Genomic DNA, 21,005 nt, shown 5'->3' with positions numbered 1-21,005 from the left:
CTCTTTTGGTTGGAGGGGGAGGGCTAGGGGGAAGGGCCAGATAGCCCTTCAAACGAAGATTTTTCGGGAGCACACTTCAAATGAAGGGGTATGAGAAGTGTCACTGCTAACCCAGGCTACAGACGCAAAATGGCTGCCCAAGCGAAAAAGGAGACCCATAAATGTAAGTATTTGTGGCTTTAATAAATATTGTAACGACAAATAATGATTTGCTTGGACCTGAGCTGGCAGCCGCGGGACTACTGTCGTTAGCTGTGAAGTTAGCACCACCAGCAGTTATCAATGGATCATCATCATTAAGGTTAACAACATCAGCGGCTCCCAGCGAGTTGGAAGCGGGGGGAAAAATATTACCATTACCAGCAGTTCCAAGCAAACCAGCCCAAAGGGTAGCAGGTAACCTCATCTGCGGCTCACAGCGGGGCCGTGATGACGGCACAGCAGTTAAGAGTTTTTTTCCATCACTAATATCAATGGATCTAACACCATCAAGGGCTAGCAGTGGTTCTGTGTCAAGGCTAGTATCTTCACTGGCGGTATGCAGTAACTATTCAAACAACAATGACTGCACAAAGGTAAAACTCAGAAAACCCAGAAACCCTGTACTAAAAAAACATAGCAGAACTAAAATATTCCAGACTCTTAATCAATCGAGAACAATATGGGACTCTACTTATAAACCTAAGGGATTGCTGTGTGGACATATAAATGTTAGAAGTCTCGGAAATAAGCGTGAACAACTAGAGCACATCCTAAGTGATTCAAATATTGATTGTTTAGGACTATCTGAAACTTGGTTGAAAACAACATCGGCTGATGCACTGGTAGCTATGCCTGGGTATCAGGTGTTTAGAAAGGACAGGGAGAAAGGCAAAGGTGGTGGAGTATTGCTCTACGTTAGAAATACCTGGACTTGTAGACGGCTGGAGTGGTCAACGGATGTTGCATTTGACTGTGTTGGTATGGAAATCATTTTATCAAGAGAAATGTCTTTTGTCACCCCCCCTTTTTTGAATAGACATGAAAATGCACATTTCAAACTTAAATGGTTGTAATTCAAGAATGCTTTGGAATATAGACATATGATTGGTCTTGTTTTAAAGAAGACATTTGGCAGATTTTTGTAGAAGTGAAATAAATTAAGAAAGTGAAACAGAAAAAAAGTTATAGAAGTTTGAGTTTATGGAAATGTACAATGTAAAAATATTAATTATTCATATTTTACATAAAATATATATTTTCAAAACCTGGGCTACTCTAAAATGGCAGAAAGATCAAAGCCAAAAATCTGAACAAGTTGTGTTTCAAATTTTAGGTTGATATCTCAAAAAATTAGCTTTCAGTAAGATTTTGTTTGAGCGCAGTACCAAACTTTTTCACTAGGGCACAATCAGACTCCATTACTGCCCATATAAGGGCGCCTGCATTTCCATTCCTGTTTTGAGTGATCTGAACCATTATTTTCACAATTTTCATACAATTTCTGAAGTAGAGATCCTATTCAGAAGTAGCATGGGAAGTTTGGCAGATTTTGATATGAATTGAACCTCTAAGAAACACATACAAAGAACACGCATGTAAGTCATAGCTAGCTGCCACGTCACAAATGGTGAATTTATTATTTTTTTCTTGATATTTCAAACTTTTCAGACCTTTTTTTCCAAAATAATTGAATGGATTCTATCTTTTGAACTTTTGGCATGAAAACAAACTGAGGTATCTACCATTTTTTCATGATTTTTCATGTTTACTGCTATTTTAAAATAAAGGTCTGAACACGCCTTATGAGTTTGAAAATATTCTTGTTTTATATTGATAAATTATGGCTCCTCTGTAATATATTTTGAAAATCAGTCACCAAATATGGAAACTAGAGATTGTAAGCTTTCAAATGATATATAGTTTGTCAATATTATTTAAGGTATTTACTAAGATATTATTGTTTTAAAAATATAGTGGCAAACGTCCCACCTGTGGGACGGTGACAGTTAAGTGGTTTAATATGTCTATATCGACACCCATCCATGAAGGTAGATTTTTATGACCAGTTAAAAACCGTGCTGAAATCCTGTGACCAAAATAAGGAAATTATACTTATAGGTGATTTTAATATAAATTGGGATGATTAACATGGTAGGAGAAATCTCAAGCGATCCACGGATTATTTCGATTTAGAACAGCTTGTTGAAAAGCCAACTAGAATAACAAATAACTCTCAGACAACAATAGATCTTCTATTTAGCAATAAGCCAAACCGAATTATTAAGACTTTTAATTTTTTAACTGGTTTATCAGACCACAATATGATTTTATTTTCAAGGAAGCTTTCAAAAAAGAGGTTTCTAAAAATAAATAGTGCCTTTCATTCCTCTGATGTTAAATTTAATTTTACACCTAAGAATCAAACAAAGAATTTTAATACAGCTTGAAAATGGTTGATTGGGAGCCAATACTTTGCTCAAATGATATAGAGAGCAGTTGTAATGCCTTTAACAACAAGCTTAATGAGGTAATGTCCTCCTTTACCCATAGGGGGAGTGGCAGGGCTAGGAAGAAAAGTAGTCTACCATGGCTAAATCAAACTTGTAAAAATTTATTAAAAATAAGAGATGTGTTGCTTAAACAATATATGAAATCTGGTTTGTCCACTGATAGGGAAAAATTTACACACGCACGTAATAAAGTTACACAAACCTTAAGAAAAGCCAAGGCAGACTTTTTTGTCTCCATTATAGAAAGTACAAGAGGTAATGGGAAAAAACATGGCAAATTTTAAATAAATTATTAGGTAAACACAATAAAAAGGAAATTAAAGCCATTGAGTTAGCTGTGGATAATGTACGGATTAGAGATCCCATAACTGTGGCAAAAACTTTCAATAATTACTTTATAGATAGTATATCTGAAATAACAAGGCCCTGCGTTTCCTCAAAAATTTTACCTCGACCATTAAATGAAGAACAGCCTATTTTTCAGATAGTTGAAGTAAAGAAGATCATTGCTGCCCTTAAAAACTCTAAAGCTAGGGATGCTCATGGTCTTGACACTAACTTCTTAAAAACTTATAACGATGCTTTGGTAGAACCTATTACCTTTATGGTTAATCAATCAATCAGTCAAAGGGTAGTTCCATCAACTTGGAAAGAGGCCATTATTACACCAATTTTTAAATCAGGATCAAAACACAGGTTGCCAATTACCGTCAAATTAGCATCCTGTCAATAGTCTCTAAAGTTACTGAAAAGTGGATAGCAAAACTACTTGTTGAACATCTGGATAAAGGTTTCACCCCTCTGCACCGTATGCAGTTCGGTTTCCGGCCAAATCACTCCACTGAGTCGGCAAACTGCTGTCTGATCGAACAGATTAAATATTTATTGGATAGGGGTAATTGTGTAGGAGCGGTATTTTTAGACCTTAAAAAGGCGTTTGATACAGTTAACCATCAAGTATTGTTGACAAAACTTACACATTTTAATTTTTCTACAGATGCTATATCATGGTTTCAATCATATTTATCAAACAGAACACAGTGTGTTAATATAGATGGTGTTAAATCTCCTCCTCTTAGTAATCATGTTGGAGTTCCACAGGGCTCAATTCTCGGTCCTTTATTGTTCTCAATGTATATTTGATTTGCCAGATATTTGTTTGGACTCCAATGTGCAGATGTATGCAGATGATGCTGTGATTTTCATTCATGGAAAAGATAAAAAGACAATAGCTGCAAATCTTACAAAATCACTAACTGAAGTTCAAAACTGGCTAAATCAAATTTGTCTCACTCTCAATACCAAAAAGACCGTTGTGATGATGTTTACGAAAAAATCCTCTATGAAGTCAAATACTTTAAAAACTGAACTTAAGACACTCACAAAGCAATCGCTAGCAGGAAATAAATCTTCCGTGTTTTTGGGAGAGGAGGAATTGGAGTTGGTAGCCCAGTTCAAGTACCTTGGGGTTATACTAGATTCAAACCTCACTTTCAAAAAGCACATACAAAAAGTAACAAATACAATACAATTTAATTTACAAAATTTCAAACAAATTAGGTCCTATATTACAACCGACGCTGCTAAATCTTATCTTCATTGTATGATTTTTTCCCATATTGAATATTGTTTCACAGTTTGGTCTTTTGCCGGAGTTACTGCATTAAAACCCATTAATCAGTTATATAAAAAAGCAGTCAAGGTATTTGACAGGAAACCACAATCGTTTCACCTTTGTCCAATTCTAGAGAAGTATCAACTTCTAAATTTTGAAAACCTAAAAATTTTTAAAAATAGTTGCCTAATTTATAAATCTATGAATGGAATCGCCCCACCGCCATTGGGGGATTTTATAAAAAAGAAAAATAGTGAGACTAGGACAAGATCTTTTACCCGGGGGGATTGTGAAGTACCATTTAGAAAATCTTCGTTTGCACAAAATGTTCTCTCTATTAAAGGCTGCACACATTCGAATAGTTTGCCAAAGGAAATCAGAGATAGCCCAACTTTTGCTTCTTTTAAGAAACAGCTTAAGAGATGGCTGAACAAACATCAAAAATGTAATCATTTGGTATAAAGATTGAATTTGATCGGTAGATTTATTTTAAATATTTATAATAAGCATCTTCGAATGTCTACATATGGCAGTTTTTGTAATGGATACTGCAATATGTATATTGTATGTATGTATGTGTGTATAGTGTATGTGTATGTATATATGTACATATATATATGTGTGTGTGTATATGTGTATATATATGTATATGTATATTTTATTTGCCTTGTGTTTTCTTGATAAGTATATTGTGTGTCTTTTCTACTTATTTTTTGGATTGTGTTTGTCTGTGTTGGGGGACAACGGATGGAAATTAGCATTGTGCTAAATCCGGCATATTTACGTTCGACTATGTTTGTACGTTCATTGATATGCATTGTCCCATCTAAATAAATAAATAAATTTGCTTTATGTTACATTCAATATTGTGTTCATATTTACGGTCAGTTTCTTCACAGAAACGTTTGTAAAAAAATCGCTAAAATTACTGCAGTTTGCTAACGATAGTCCCGCAACATATTTTCGTCGTCTCCGTTGTTTCCTGCGAACTTCGCGACTGAGATAACTGCAGCTGTTGACGGCATCTTGGAAGTTGTGATAAACATCGGTGCATCTCCTGTGACGTAGGCGTTAGCGACGACTTATAATGGCGTTTAACTGAGGCGTAGTGGTGTCCTATTTCTTAGGGGAATATTTTCACCCCTACGCATTGCCACTCTGTTTCAAGGGTCAAGGGGAAGGCGAAGGGGTAGGGCTAGGGGAAAGTGAAGGGGTAAGGAGTAGAATTGGGATTGGCCCAAAGTCTGACGTGCTTAAATTCAATGCGTTATTTCCTAGTATCGATACAATAGATTGATTAACTTTTAAACGATTTTAGATCGATATATGCCGCCTGGAAGGCCAACTACCAGAGCACAGATTGATGTAGTTGGATCGTATGAATATAAATCGATGTAGTAGATGAATCGTTACACCCCTAGTTTCCATTAAACAACAAAAATATATATTTTTACAATTTTGTCAACAAATCTGAGACAATGCCAGAAGAAGAGACAAAATCATTTCCAGCATTATGGACATGACATTTGCAGTCAAAAAATAATGCATTCAATACCTGCCCTCTGGTGCAAAAATTGTACTTTAACATCGATCTTCTGCAGGATGAGTCCACGCTTCAAAATCCCCAGTAATGTTCACTGCTCAGTGTTTATATAATCCACATTCAGAGTGTTAAAAAGAAACACTGAAGCAGTGTAGACATTGATAAGCTAATTAAGTTAAATTAAAAATGTCACTTCAGGGTTTCACCCTATGCCTAAACTTACTACTTAGGTGCCCTTTACCTTTACTGTTCCCTGCTGCTAAATCCAGGGTCACACTGTACGATTTTGGCCACGATTTGACTGTCAGAGACACATTTTTGAATCCTTGAAAAGATTCCTCTGCCCCTGGGTCAACATCTGAAATGTTTGATCATATTACAAGTAAATATAAGAAGAAATTCTGGCAGTGTGACTTTACACTGACAACCGTCAAACCAAAAACCATCAGGAGCGCAGAACCCCCCACCCAGATTTCTTTTTTTAAGAAAAGCTACGATCATAATTAATGCTATGATAATTAATGTTTTTGTTACTTTTAAGAATCTACAGAAAATAACAGCTGAAAGTACAAACTACGCAGGTCATTGTGTGAAAGAGACTGATGTGAATGCCAAACTAATGTCATGTGGACTGTTGCTGTATGTCTTTGTAGATTGTCTGGCTGTATGGTGACAGAGGAAGGCTGTGGTTATGTGTCTTCAGCTCTGAGTTCAAACCCCTCACACCTGAGAGAGCTGGATCTGAGCTACAACCACCCAGGAGATTCAGGAGTCAAGCTGCTCTCTGATAAACTCAAGGATCCAAACTACAGACTGAAAAAACTCAAGTATGTAGAGCAGGAAGAGCTTCCATTAAACTTCAAAAACACCTTTACAATATTCACTTATTACAAACTACTTACACTTTATTATAGATTACATGACTACATTTAATAAAGTTTTTATTGAGAATGTACAGGGGTTTAGCTCTAGTTATACTACATTGAACTATACTATGAACATTCAGAGGTGTGCAATTATTTTCAGTAAACGCACAGATAAAGTAGTTCCCTATCGAGGGAACTCCAACTGCATCAAATGACACTTTGGGGGAAGCCCCTCAGCGTAGCGCTTCTGAAGCATGAATGAAAACTAAGCCAATCTCCGATTGGAGAGCGTAAATGACGTAATGTGTGAAGCTATATAAGGACCTGGCACACATGAGATGTCAGCTTTCTGTTCTTCAGCAAGCGCTATCTGTTGTTTGAGTCTTATTTATTGTTGTCTGTCTAAGCCACAAAAGAGAAAAATCATGGCGAGTGAAGCGAGTTTCAGGAGATGTGTGCACCCTTGCCCTCGTTTTATCATGGGTGGGGACACACATCAACTGTGCACGCACTGTTTAGGGATGCAGGACACGCAGGCAGCTCTCGAGGGGGCTGCTTGCGAGCATTGTGAGAGATTAACGCTCCGCGTGCTGCTCCCGGCTGGCCATTTTCAATGATGATGGCCAGCCTCGCGAGCCCCCCGTGGTCTTCATGGGGCTCGCAAATGGATCTGTCCAGGGATCTCGAGGCTGCTGAGGCACCTTCTCGGGATTCCTCGGGCAGTTCCGATGTTCTCGATCCTGATCCAGATGAGGACCCGATGCTTGAGCTGTCTGCCTCTGAGGAGGTGGATGTGCTCAGCATCGAGGGCGGGAATTTCGGGGATGACTCCCCCCCCCCCCCCGTGTTCCCGCGTATGAGGAGCTGGTTGAGGTTGTTTCTCGTGCGTTGGCTCGTCTTAATATCAGTAGCACAGTCTAAAAGCAAAAAAAACAGGAAGCACAGTCTAAAAGCAAGCTTCCTGAAGCACAGAGAGCAACCTCATCACCGGGGCTTATTAATCTTATTAATAAACCACACCCTTCTCGTGTTTCCAACCCCCCTGTTTTAAACTATAGTAACATCATTGGGGCACGAGAAAACGGTTATGGGGTGATGCCGCGGGTGGAGCAGCCTTTAGCAAATTATTTATCCCCTGAATCGGCATCATCCCTAAAAGCCCCGGTGCTGCCCACTAAGCCTTGCTGTGATACATCTTTGCTAGTGGGCAGGGCTTATATGGCTGCGGGTCGGGCTGGTGCGAGTTTACATACCATCGCGCTGCTCCAAGCGTACCAGGCCGACCTTTTAAAAGACATCGATGAGGGCGAGGGTCCAACTCCGGCTGATGTTGCGGAGTTGAGGAAGGCCGTTGACTTGTCTCTCCGAGTCACCAAGGAGACGGTCCGTGCAATCGGCCGCTCCATGGCAGCAATGGTGGTCTCGGAGAGACATTTATGGTTGAATTTGTCGGGCATCAAGGAGAAAGACAGTGCTTTCCTCCTTGATGCTCCGATTTCGCCTGTTTGGCGACGCCGTAAACACTGTTGTCGACAGATTCCAGGAGGCGAAAAAACAATCAGCGGCCTTCAGACAATATCTCCCTCGCCGCTCGATGTCTAGAAAGTCTGCCCCAAGTGTGCAGCCACAGCCATCCACTAGCTCCTCATACAGACAGGCTCAAAAGGAGAGCGTCGCTTCTAGAACCCCCCCTTCAACAGCATGGGGGCATAGACGACTCAGCCTAAGCCTCAAGCGAAGCAGGGCGACCTGAGGGCCGATTAACTAATTAACTGTGTGTGTTTTGTAGTGTGGATCATGGAGGAGAGATCAGGATTACAGCAGGACTACACAAATGTACGTCTACACACACACACACACACTCTCTCTCTCTCTCTCTCACACACACACACACACACACTCTCTCTCTCTCTCTCACACACACACACTCTCTCACTCACAGACACGCACATGCGTGCAAACAGACACACACACACACACACACACAAACACACACACTCTCTCTCTCTCTCACACACACACACACACACACACACACACACACACACACACACACACACACACACACTCACTGTTGTGTTTTCTCTCCATCAGATCTTCTTCCGGATTCTTCTTCTCTGGATCTGAACACTGTGAATGAACACCTCCATCTGTCTGAGGAGAACAGAGTGATTACTAACACTAGCACACTCCAGCTGTATCCTGAACATCCAGACAGATTTGATATGTATTCTCAGGTGTTGTGTAGAGAGAGTGTGTGTGGACGCTGTTACTGGGAGATTGAGTGGAGTGGGAGGGTGTTTATATCAGTGTCATATAAGAGCATCAGCAGGAAGGGATTGGGTGATGAGTGTGAGTTTGGATATAATGATCAGTCCTGGAGTTTGACCTGCTCTCCTGACAGATACACATTCAGACACAATAACATAGAGACTAAACTCCCTGTAGAGCCCATCAGCAGGAGAACAGGAGAGTGTGTGTGTGACAGGAGAACAGGAGAGTGTGTGTGTTACAGGAAAATAGGAGTGTATGTGGATCCCAGTGCAGGAACTCTGTCCTTCTACAGCATCTCTGACACAACGAGCCTCATACACACAGTCCAGACCACATTCACTCACACCCTCTATCCTGGGTTTGCGGTTTATTATCCTGGATCAGTGAAACTGTGTTGATGAGTGAGAACAGACTGTACCCATAATGCTTTGGGTGCCGCATGATAAAGCAGTCAGAGTGAGATGTTGTTGCGTCTCTTATTGTCTCTTGATTCCAGTAATAACAGCTGACCTGCTGTCAGTGAAATAAAGAGAAAGCCAGAAGAACAGGCAGTGACACACAGAGAAGAGAGAGGAAATATGAGACACAATGAGACTCACTGCAAACATGTCTGATGATACGAGCCAATCCAAGACTTTCACTTTCAGACATTCATAGATGTGTGTGTTAGGCTCCTCCCCTTCACTTCTGGATCCAGTTTAAAACACCATTACTTTGCTCTGGGTGATGTGTGTATTATTACAGATGGCTCAGTTGATATATAGTGTGTGTACTGGACTAAACCTGTTAGTGGCTGTTCTTCTTTTATTATTAGTTCTGCTTTATCTTTTGATTGTTCGTCTCTGTTGTTGTGCAAATTCAAGAAATAAAACACTCTGAAAGATCATATCAAAACACAGAGATGCGAAAGTTACAAGCAACAATTAAAGTCAAGTGTGTGTGTGTGTGTGTGTGTGTGGTTCTCACTTGATTTACAGCATTTCATGTTATAATTGTTGTTGTTGTCAGGGTTATGTTTAGTTTTGCTGTTTTTCTTCATATTTGAGTTTCTCTTGATCTTTATTCCCTGTCATTCCTTTATTCTATGTCATCATTTTGTGACATTTCGAGTAAATTTTTTGCTTAAAACGACACATTCAAACACAAAAATGATCCATCAAATGTTACCGCCATTGTGTATTGTCTACCAAGTATTGAGGTGTTTGCATTCACATAAGGCTTAATGTCTGACATGATGTATATATAAATTACTTAGATGATCTAAGTAAAGCACATTCTATAAATGACTAATAAAATTCAAGATTATTGTTTTAGTGAAATGCAATACAAAGGCAAAGGAAATCTGTATTAATCAACCTTTTACAAGCCGAGTTAAAATTACTTATTTTTTGTAAAGTTTACTTAATTCCATATTCCAAGTAAATTAAACTTAAAGATTTCTAATTAAAGCTACTGATAAATATGTTTGGGTTTTTACTTGGCAAATCTTTGTAAATTTACTAGCATTTTCTGAGTGAGATCGTTTAGCAAGGTTTTTTCATGTAAATCCTACTCCAAATTTTTTACAGTGTGGGCTCTTCCATTAGAGCTGCAAGGTTATAATCTAAGAAAATATGCAGAATGACATTTATTACTTTATTTCAATATAAAAAGGAAATGAACATGTACTGTATATGTACATACTGTTACATAACTTACACCTTTACTCAGATTAGACAGGTGAAGGTGTCCTTTAAAGTGTGCAGACGGGCATCTGGCGTTGTTTTGGCCTTTGCAAGCTCAGACAGCTGGTTTATGGTTGTAGTGATGTCTTGAGGCTCTCTTGCTTTAGTTGGTTCATTTTACCAATGACCTCTTGTGCACTCAAACTGTCTTCAGTCCTTCCACTTAAATGAAGGATCAGGAAAGAAATGATTCAAGATGTGTTCATATGGTGTATACTGTATGCACAAATGATTAAACACCTTTCTGAATATTATACTCCAGAATAGTGTCAACCTAAGATACATTCTCTTGTTGTAAAGTTACATTTCTGTTGAGTAAATAGTCTTATAATTAAATCATAATGAATATGTTCATGACAAGACTCATATCTGTTGTATTAGTTTGCTTTAGTCTTCTTCCATTCTGGAACTCTACAAAGTCATATTCAGAGATGGCAGATTTTTCTGGAGTTCTGTTTCCAGTATTGGGAACCTTAAGAATCAGAAAATATTGACCTCACTTTTGTATTTAATGGGCACCTATTATGCAAAATTCACTTTTACAGCCAGAGACAGCTGTTCATTTATTTTCTGCCCTTATTTGTCTTTTGGGCAAAATGTACTTTATTTCATTGTTGGAAATGTTGATAAAAATATTGCATTAATGTGGAAAGATGTTCTACTAGGTATAATTGTACACTGGGTATTATAGGGGTGGTGATGGTACAGTGGATAAGACACATGCCTTTGGTGTGAGAGACCCGGGTTCGAAACCACTGTGAGACACCAATGTGTCCCTGAGCAAGACACTTAACCCCTAGTTTCTCCAGAGGCGTGCGACCTCTGACATATATATAGCAATTGTAAGTCGCTTTGGATAAAAGAGTCAGCTAAATGAATACATGTAAATGTAAAACTCCAAAGAAAAACAACCACACACTTGTGTTATTATTTTTTATTTTAATGACTAAATTTCATATTCATAAATGTACATTTTCAGGAGGAAAATGTTGTATTGCATTTATAAATCAGTGAAGCATTATTTTGAGTAAATATTGCCCTCAAATAAACAAAAAGCTACTCTAATTTTACAAGCATGTACACTCTTTAAGGTATTCCTATAATGCTGTTTATACCTCCCTCTAGCATTTGAAATGTATTGTTTATTTTGATATTTCTTCAATAAAAGAATAAGAAGAATAAAAGGTGTGGGAAAGTCTGAAAACAAACATCAGCACTCTTATAGGTGAGTTGTGTTTTACAATATACATATGCTGTTCTTCCACAGAAACGGGACTGAAACTAACTAGCTATTTTAAAAATGTACTTGTGACTTTTATCTCACAATTTGTATTTTCTCAGAATTATGAGATATGATGACTTATGAGTTATGAGTTGTGAAAGATAAACTCGCAGTTCTGTTTCTCGCCAGTTGAGCTGTGGTGGCGCTAATGCTCCTAAAGCTGGTTTCTCAATAGTCAATGAACAAGAGAAGAAGAACAAAACGAAACTGAAAGTTTGCGATCCTCTTCAGACAAGACGCCATTTTCAGACTACCATAAACCAAAACACTTCCGTCGTAATTATTGGTAAGTTCAGCAATTTCCTTCTCATTATAACTGCTATGATGTTGTGATGTTTGTGTGTCGGCATTAGATGAGATTATATCTACGCTTTTTCCTGTCGAGTCGACTGTGTGTTTGACTGCGCGCGTGTTGCATCACTTCCGGTTTGGGGAAGTTCCACTCACAAAGACTGAAACAAAGCAAAAGTTCGCGTTTCAAATAATCCTTATCCGTTGGTAGGACTGAATGATCTGTATAATACCCTTAACGTTCTGGTGTTCAGAGTCAAGAGAATAAAGGGATAATGTGTGTGTGTCTTCAGCGCTCCAGTGAAGTTCACTTACTTTATTAGAATTTAGTTTCAATATTACTTTAGATCTACACTAAATCTGACTCCAATTTTTTCTGATAATCAAATTTAGATTGTGTTTCTTATTAGAAAATAATCATAAATATTGATTCTGATTTAATTTAGATCTTTGATTATTCTGAGTATCCCACACTATCAATGATTCGTTCATTAAAGGGGAAATGAAACAGTCAATCAAGTTTACATGATTTACAAGATGGATTGGAATTTTTATTGTATTGGTCAATTGAGTCCAAACATCAATCAAAAAGATTGATGTTTGAAAGAATGCTCAAGAAACATTTATGATTATTATCAGTGTTGAAAACAGTTTTTTACATTTTTATTTCATGATGCTATGATGAATACAAACTAAAAAAGAACAGCATTTATCTGAAATCTAAAGCTTTTGTAACATTCAACTCTACCCTTCAAAAGTTTGGGGTCAGTAAGAATTAAAATTTTATTTTTGGGGGAAAGAAATATAATAAATCAATACTTTTATTCATCACGGATGAGTTAAACTGATCAAAAGTTACAGTAAAGACATTTATAATGTTAGAAAACAAAAGATTCTATTTCAAATAAACGCTGTTATTTCGAACTTTCTATTCATCAAAGAATTTTGAAAAAAAAATTTACACAACTGTTTTCAACATTGAAAATAATAATTAATGTTTTTTGAGCATCAAATCATCATCTTAGAATGATTTCTGAAGGATCATGAAGGATCACTGAAGACTGGAGTAATGATGCTGTAAATTCAGCTTTGATCACAGGAATAAATTACACTTCACTATATATTCACATAGAAAACGGCTGTTTTAAATTGTAATAATATTTCACAATATTACTGTTTTTTTTTTTTGTTGTATTTTTTATCAAATAATTGCAGCCTTGGTGAGCAGAAGAGACTTCTTTTAAAAACATAAAAAAATTTGACCGGTAGTGTATATAAACAGTAATATAAAATAATATAAAGTATCATTCATACTTTCACACTTTGAATGTTCAATGGATGTTTTATTTTAAATGTTTTCCAGAGAGGAGCATGCGGGACCCTAGAATAGACAGAGCCATTGGAGTTTGCAAGAAAATGGTCGCTGCTTTTTCCAGCCGCTGGAAAAAGAAAAAAGCTCTTGCTGATGCACAAGAGCAGCTTAAGCTTCCTCAACACAAACTGATCAACAAGATGGGGCTCAAGACAGCGCATGATTGAGAGGTTTCTTGAGCAAGAAAAGGCCATTCGTCATGTTTTAACTGCAGACAAAAAGCACAGGCACCTTGTGCCAACATGGCAAGATGTTGAGGTGCTGGAGGCAGTAAGCAAAGCACTTGGACCTCTGCTAGAATTTACTGACGCTCTGTCAGGTGAGCAACTTACTTAAAACCTGTGTTGTCCTTGTTCAACACTGATGTTCTGGCGGTGAAGTCTGATGACACAGAGCTTACCAAAAAAATCAAACAAACCATTTTGGAGTACCTGAACACAAAGTACACCGAAGACTGTGTGGAAGAGTTGTTGAGTTTGGCATCCACACTTGACCCACGGTTCAAAAACCGCTATAACAATGATGGCAGGATCAAAACCATTGAGACAGCAGTGACTGCAGAACTCTTAGCTATGGTGACAGAGGAAGACAGCCCTACCCCATGCCCATCAACTGCTGCTCAGGCTACAACAGTGGAACCTGAAGCAGGTGACGACTCTGAGCCAGCAAAAAAAGACAAAGTCTTTTGGCAGTTATTTCAAGAAACCACAGGAATTCAGAGGCGAGTCTCTGCACATTGCTATAGAAAAGGAGATCCAGAGCTACTTAATGATACCAGAGGTGGACAGTGACGTAAACCCACTTGACTGGTGGAAAACACAAGAAATACATTTCCCCAGACTTGGGAAACTAGCAAAAAAGTACCTATGCATCCCTGCCTCAAGCATCCGTTCTGAGAGGGCTTTCAGCACAGGAGGAAATATTGTTACATGTCACCGTGCAGCTCTCAAGCCAGATGCTGTGGACAGGCTGGTGTTTTTATCACACAACTTGAAACGCATGTAGATCCAAAGAAACCCAGTTAATGGCAAAAAAAATGTTCAAGCTACTGAAAACCTGTTTCTTCTGTTCAAGTGACTTTTACATTATAAAGGCTATTTTACCTTTTAGTCTTTAAATCTGTTTATTTTTTTCTTTAGTGCAAGATTTGACAAATCTGAAGGGTTTCTAATTGTACAGCTGTTACAGCCGTTTACTTTTTGTGCAATATTGGACAGAACTTGAAGTCAGTAATTTAATTGAGAGAATAAATGGGCTAGTTTTTTGTATTTTTGACTATAGCACATTTTACAGAAGGGAGTAATTTGTTTACAATATTTTCTAGTGATGTTTTTGACGTAACTTTGCATTAGATACTTTTATTAATGTCATATTTGCTTGCATTCTGCACAGTTCACCTTTTTTGTGTTGTTTCTACTTGAATGCTTCAGTTTTAAATAAATACTTTTTCCAACAATGTTTCAATTAGTAATATATCAATATACTATTGACAATGTAAAACGGAGCTAGTAAAAAAAGACATTTAAAAACACATTTTTGAATAATGCAAAATATCGTCTGATTATTGTTATCGGCAAAATCCCCAAAATATCGAGATATCATTTTTTGTCAATATCGCACACCCCTACTTAGCATGAAATCTGCCGCTGGTTACAGCAATGCCACCCTGACTGAAGATGCAAAATGAGAACAATGACATCTGTCAAGCGGACACTGCTGGAACAGTGGATATCAGTAATGAGGATCATAGTTATGCAGATTCAACTGATATATGTGCAAAACATGACTGCTTTCAGGAAGATCACAGCTACAACCTAGAGTCTCGAACAACAGGAAAAAGCTTAGAAGGCAATGCCACAAATCCAGGGGTTTCAAGACATCACAACTCCTGGTTGAACAGGTTTAAGTTCAGATGAAAATAACTCCACAGTCCTTTATGGAAATACACGTTTAAATGAGTTTCAAAATAACTTCTGCTCAAGACAGTTCAAGTTCAGTGGAGGAACGAGCAACACCACATCGTCATCATTCATGGTTAGTAAATATAATACTACTACTATAATACTCCTACTATACTATAATACTACTTTATAAAACATAATGATAGATATAGATTTAAAAGTGTGTTTGTAGGTTGTTTTTTTTAGAGATTTAAACAACAGCTTTCTGATTCCTCATATTTCTCTGTTCTCTCTTCATAGATAACCATATTCATCTCAACCTTTATTACAACTCATTTAGATTAGGACAGTCACAATATCAGATTTTTCAGTACACGATTGTCGTGGCCAAAATAGTTCATGATAAAAATATATTGTGATATCTATAGAAATCTTAGAAAAATAAATAATGTTATAAGTCAAAGTAAGCTTTATTTATTTTATTTGATGAATTTATTAATTTGACTAATGAATCACCCAACTGTATACAAAAGGAAATGCTAACCATTTTAGTTTAGTACTAGCAGGGCTGGCAACTTTTGAGTTTAGCTTGTTGTAAGAATTATGGAGCACAAAACGTCTCGGTTACGGATGTAACCCTCGTTCCCTGAGTAGGGAAAATACCTTCGAGTATTTAATCACGAGCCAATGGCATGCAATGCCTTGGGGCTGCGGAAATTTGCATAGCGTACTCCGCCCTACTCCGTGAGTATAAAAGGAGGAAGTGAACGCAACCGCAGTATGTCTTCGCTGAGGAGCCAAGATTGAACTCGGCGTCTACCCAGCGGTACAGCAGAAGTGGCAGGGAGACGTAACGTCTCCGTTCCCTACTCAGGGAACGAGGGTTACATCCGTAACCGAGACGTTCCCTTTCGTAGTCACTTCGAGTTACGTCAGAAGTGACGGAGATTGGGGGTCAATGCCATCACGCCATCTTACAGCTGTCTTCCAGTGCCCTGCGAAAGTCTGGACCCCTGAACTGGCTTACTTAACCAGGAGTCCTACTTTGACTACCAAGGTACACTGGGAAACATATCCTGGGAGGGAGATGTTACCAGATGCCTACCGTAGGGAGGACTTACAACACACATATGGCCGCGTTGGGACGCATATGGGGATCACTGGAGCACCAACCGCAGGTGGTTACTAGAGGCTCCAGGGGTGGCAGATGGCTTGCCAAGGGAAGACACATGCTCAGAGAGGCTTACAGTGGATAATACACATGAGACAGTTACCATAGGGAACCGTGCACATGGAGGCACCTAGCCGGCAACCAGAGCGACGCAGTGGTGCCCACATCTTGGGTGCTGGAGAACTCAAGGCTTCAAAGGAAGTCTACTGAGGAATATCGCACTTATCCAGTCGAGAGTGGAATGGCGAGCAAGCGAAGACACCTAAGCGGGTCCAGTACTGGCGGAAGCGAGTACGAGAGAGGACACCGGTTCGACTCGCAGATTATAGAATCTGGCGAAGGTGTTTGGTGTCGCCCAGCCTGCAGCTCTACAGATGTCTGTTAGCGAGGCGCCATGCGCTAGCGCCCAAGAGGAGGCCACACTCCGAGTGGAATGGGCCGTCACACCAAGGGGGCACGGACGGCCTTGCTGCTGGTAAGACAAAACAATAGCGTCCACTATCCAGTGAGACAGACGTTTTTTTGAGAAAGCCCTTCCCTTCTGGCTCCCTCCATGACAGACAAAGAGCTGGTCTGAGGGCCTGAAACACCGCGTTCTGTCAACGTAGGCGCGGAGCGCACGTACCGGACAGAGCAGTGCCAAGGCTGGGTCTGCCTCCTCCAGGGGCAGCGCTTGCAGGTTCACCACCTGGTCCCGGAAGGGAGTGGTGGAAACCTTGGGCACATATCCCGGCCGGGGTCTCAAGACAACGTGAGAGTAAGCCGGCCCGAACTCCAGGCACGCTTCGTCAACGAAGAATGCGTGCAGGTCCCCCACCCTCTTGATGGAGGCCAATGCAACCAGGAGTGCTGTCTTCATAGACAGAAACTTTAACTCTACCGATTGCAAAGGCTCAAAGGGAGGCCTCTGCAGAGCACTTAAGACTACTGAGAGGTCCCAAGAGGGTACGAGGGGAGGACGAGGTGGATGTAGCCTCCTCGCTCCCCTCAGGAACCTGATGACCAGGTCGTGCTTCCCAATGGACTTACCTTCCACTGCTTCATGAGACGCAGCAATGGCCGCGACGTAAACCTTGAGGGTGGAGGGCGACAGCCTGCGCTCCAACCCTTCCTGCAGAAAGGAAAGCACGACACCGATCGAACATCTCCGGGGGTCTTCTCCGTGAGAAGAGCACCAGTTGACGAAGAGGTTCCACTTCAACGCGTAAAGGTGTCTAGTGGACGACGCTCTAGCGGAAGTGATGGTTGCTGCCACCACAGGTGGCAGCGAACTCAGACCTGCCTCGTCCCGTCCGGGAGCCACACATGTAGCCTCCACAGTTCGGGACGAGGGTGCCACAGAGTCGCAATGAGTCGGGTTCTTTTTGTTCCACACCGTCACCGTCAGATCACCCTGTCCGCGAGTCGAAGCGCTTCTCGAAGAAGAAGCGGATCGAGTAACGGACGCGGGGACTCTCACTTTAGTTAGATCATTGAGTCTCGATCGCAGTGTAGAGATGGTCATCTTCCCACAAAAGGAACATGAGTCATCCACGAACGCTGCTGCTGCATGCTGAATGCCCAGGCATACAGAGCAGCGATCGTGACCATCAGAGGATGACATGAATCGACCGCATCCAGAAGAACACAGGCGAGACATCTTTAAAAAGACGTGCCGCGTGCAGCTCTTTCACAAAGAGAGGAGGAAATTCACTCTTCAGCGCTGAGGCGTCCAGGGAGAAGCGCACAGTCTGGCAGACCACTGCTCAGATCGCAGGCAATGCAGAGTCTCGCTGGGTACCGCCGTCACACCAACACTGAAGAGGACGCTCGTCTCGAAGAGTCTTGTCAGTGAGAATGGCTTGAGGAGTGAAGAATTCTCTTGGCTCCGAAGCGAAAACATACTGCGGTTGCGTTCACTTCCTCCTTTTATACTCACGGAGTAGGGCAGAGTAAGCTATGCAAATTTCCGCAGCCCCAAGGCATTGCATGCCACTGGCTCGTGATTAAATACTCGAAGAGGATTGGCTTTCTATGCGAAATCCCCCAATCTCCGTCACTTCTGACGTAACTCGAAGTGACTATGAAAGAGAACAGTATTTTTTGGTTATTTTTTGGTTAGCTTAGAAGGAAATACAGGCATTTAAAGAAAAAAGTCACAACTCCTTTTGACAAACTGGTTATATTAGTTTACTGGAAAAGTTCTGGTTGAACAGGTATAAGTTCAAAAGAAAATAACTCCACAGTCCTTTACGGAAATACACGTTTAAAGGAGTTTCAAATCAACTTCTGCTCAAGACAGTTCAAGTTCAGTGGAGGAACGAGCAACACCACATCGTTATTATTCATGGTTAGTAAATACTACTTTATAAAATATAATGATAGATATAGATTTAAAAGTGTCATTTATCTATTCACATTGATCTAGACTTAATAAACAGCATTGACACATTATTTATACAGTTTTTTTTTTATTGCTCAGCACTAACAGCGCTGCCAACTTTTGAGTTAAGCTTGGTAAGGAGTGGTATTTTTAGTTTGAATTTTGTAATAAAATTGACAGAATTTGAAAGCTCATTTTCATATCATTGTGCCCTACTCTGTGTCGTCTGTCGGTGTCAGTGTTTTTGCTCTGTGATTTTTCACTGTGTGAGAATATGGTTGTGTGACGTGAGTAAGTGTGTGAACACTAGGTGCGTTTCCATTACATATTTTAGCAAAAATGATCTTGTATGAAGGATTAATTTCTCATGCATCTAATCCCATGCCTCCGTTGCTAATTACAAAACATAATTTTAGAGAAACGGAGAGAGAGCGAGAGAGAGAGAAAAGCACGTGTGTCAATATTATGATTCATTTATTAATTCAATTCGTTCATTCTTTTTTTTTTTTTTTTTTTTTAATGAAAGTATAAGGATAGGCAAGTATATGCCTATCAATAAATATTCATTTGTTAAAGGTGCCCTAGAATGGTTTTTTAAATTATTTTATAATGTTTTCTGGGTTGCCCTTATAATGTTAGTATGTTTTTTTAGACCAAAAATAGTCATAATTTAGAAATAAAAGGCATTTTTCCTAGCCTGATTTAGCCTCTGCTGTGAACACCCGGTTTGAAGGGGCGTGTCTGCTGTGTGTAACCGGCCTCTGCTGTGATTGGCTGACATGGTTGCATATGGAATAGCTATGTAGTACATGCGAACTCTCCCTACTACAGCTATTATAGGTTTTTACTATTACAGCTATCGAGATTAACAAATCGTGAGATGTTTTTGAAGTATTTAGATCTATTCCCATCACATAAAGTGTTGCTGTGATGAGCATTGAGCAAGCAAAGGACAGTGAGAGTGTCGATCGCGAGAATGAAGATCTTATCATTGCAATGCAGTTTCTGCCTTCTCTGCTTTCACTAATGCAGACACGATCATGTACATACAGTAAGAGCTTCGTTGTGCAGTGTAACGTGCGTCATTGAATTCATAACGAGTTTGGCAAGTGTCCAGATAAACTCGCGCTGTGATTGTTCTTTGATCGTTTTCTTTCTGTTTATAATTCACAATTTAAATACGATTTTTTTTTCATCCTACTAAAAGAAACTTTGTGAAGTTGATATTTAATCACTGGCCTGACTTACTGATGCAAAAACAGTATTGAACGATTTTAAAGTGAAAGATTACCTGTCTGATCTTGAACAACAATAACACATCAGCTCGATCCGAGGCCAGCTCTTGGCAAGTTGAGGAAACAAGTCATCGTGAAATGGTTGAAAATTTCCAGAGAAAATAAAATTGACCCATTGTTTCTTCAGAGGCTTGGATGAAGGAACTAAAATATTCTTTTGTGTTCATGTGTACATCCAAACACTGAGAAACTGCCATGCTTCGGCTGCGCAGCTCCGTCTCGTCTGTCACTGAACATGGGCTGGCATATGCAAATGTTTGGGGTCGTACATATTAATGATCTGTTACGACTGTTACGTAACAGTCGGTATTATGTGGAGATTCGCCTGTTTTTCAGGGGTGTTTTTCAAAAACGAGATTTATGTAAGAGGGAAAAAACAATGATGTTTGAGACTCACTGTATGTCTGAACTCTTTTTATTTAACTATGCCAAAATAAATTCAATTTCACATTCTAGGGCACCTTAAAATTATCTGCAATAATTACAAAAACCTGTGCAGCAGTATCAATTTATTTATATATTCAGTTTAATTTTCTGTTGATTATAGATAGGACTACTTTATTTATTTGTGTCCATTGATTGTGAAGTTAGACATAGAAAATTGCAGATCAAGCGAATGGAGCTGCATGTTTTTTTCTGATTATGAATTGTATTTTCCGTTATTACAGATAGCTATGCGAAGTGACATGGAACTGTAATGCGGTCGAGACCTGCCGGAACTACTTTACCCGTGCGTTTCCATGACAATAATTACACACCTTAGAACGTTCATCAGCCAATCTGATTCAAGCATTCAACGGCCCTGTCGTATAAATAT

General features: G+C 39.5%; 3 protein-coding genes and 1 long non-coding RNA gene across 8 annotated transcripts in view; all 4 read left to right on the top strand.

The window, feature by feature from the left end:
• The window catches only part of LOC120480881 (protein NLRC3), an 83,312-nt gene extending 71,840 nt beyond the window's left edge, over positions 1–11,472 (top strand). For 3 of the 5 annotated variants that reach the window (XM_089126846.1, XM_089126844.1, XM_089126845.1), the window contains 3 exons: positions 6,304–6,477; positions 8,306–8,352; positions 8,611–11,471. In XM_089126846.1, coding sequence (XP_088982972.1) covers positions 6,304–6,477; positions 8,306–8,352; positions 8,611–9,188 — 799 coding nt within the window. In that variant the 3' untranslated portion in view covers positions 9,189–11,471. Of the gene's footprint in view, positions 1–6,303; positions 6,478–8,305; positions 8,353–8,610 lie in introns of all 5 variants that reach the window. The other 2 variants (XM_089126850.1, XM_089126847.1) reach the window with 2 other exon arrangements.
• A 527-nt stretch (positions 11,473–11,999) lies between these two features.
• Positions 12,000–14,916, top strand: LOC120490970 (uncharacterized). Its single transcript, XR_016149956.1, has 2 exons — positions 12,000–12,082; positions 13,451–14,916. It is a non-coding gene; the product is annotated as an uncharacterized LOC120490970 (long non-coding RNA).
• Positions 14,917–15,437: 521 nt separating this feature from the next.
• The window catches only part of LOC120480865 (NACHT, LRR and PYD domains-containing protein 3), a 43,127-nt gene continuing 37,559 nt past the window's right edge, over positions 15,438–21,005 (top strand). Inside the window, exon 1 of the mRNA XM_089126981.1 lies at positions 15,438–15,493. The gene's annotated coding sequence lies outside the window, so the exon portion shown is untranslated. The remainder of the gene's footprint in view (positions 15,494–21,005) is intronic.
• LOC120480869 (NACHT, LRR and PYD domains-containing protein 3) overlaps positions 18,627–21,005 on the top strand; it is a 165,447-nt gene continuing 163,068 nt past the window's right edge. The window contains exon 1 of the mRNA XM_089126978.1: positions 18,627–18,860. The gene's annotated coding sequence lies outside the window, so the exon portion shown is untranslated. The remainder of the gene's footprint in view (positions 18,861–21,005) is intronic.

Source organism: Pimephales promelas, chromosome 24, assembly GCF_988280905.1.
Source record: "Pimephales promelas chromosome 24, fPimPro1.hap1.1, whole genome shotgun sequence".
In the NCBI taxonomy this organism is placed as follows: domain Eukaryota; kingdom Metazoa; phylum Chordata; class Actinopteri; order Cypriniformes; family Leuciscidae; genus Pimephales; species Pimephales promelas.
This window is presented reverse-complemented; position numbering and strand designations above follow the sequence as displayed.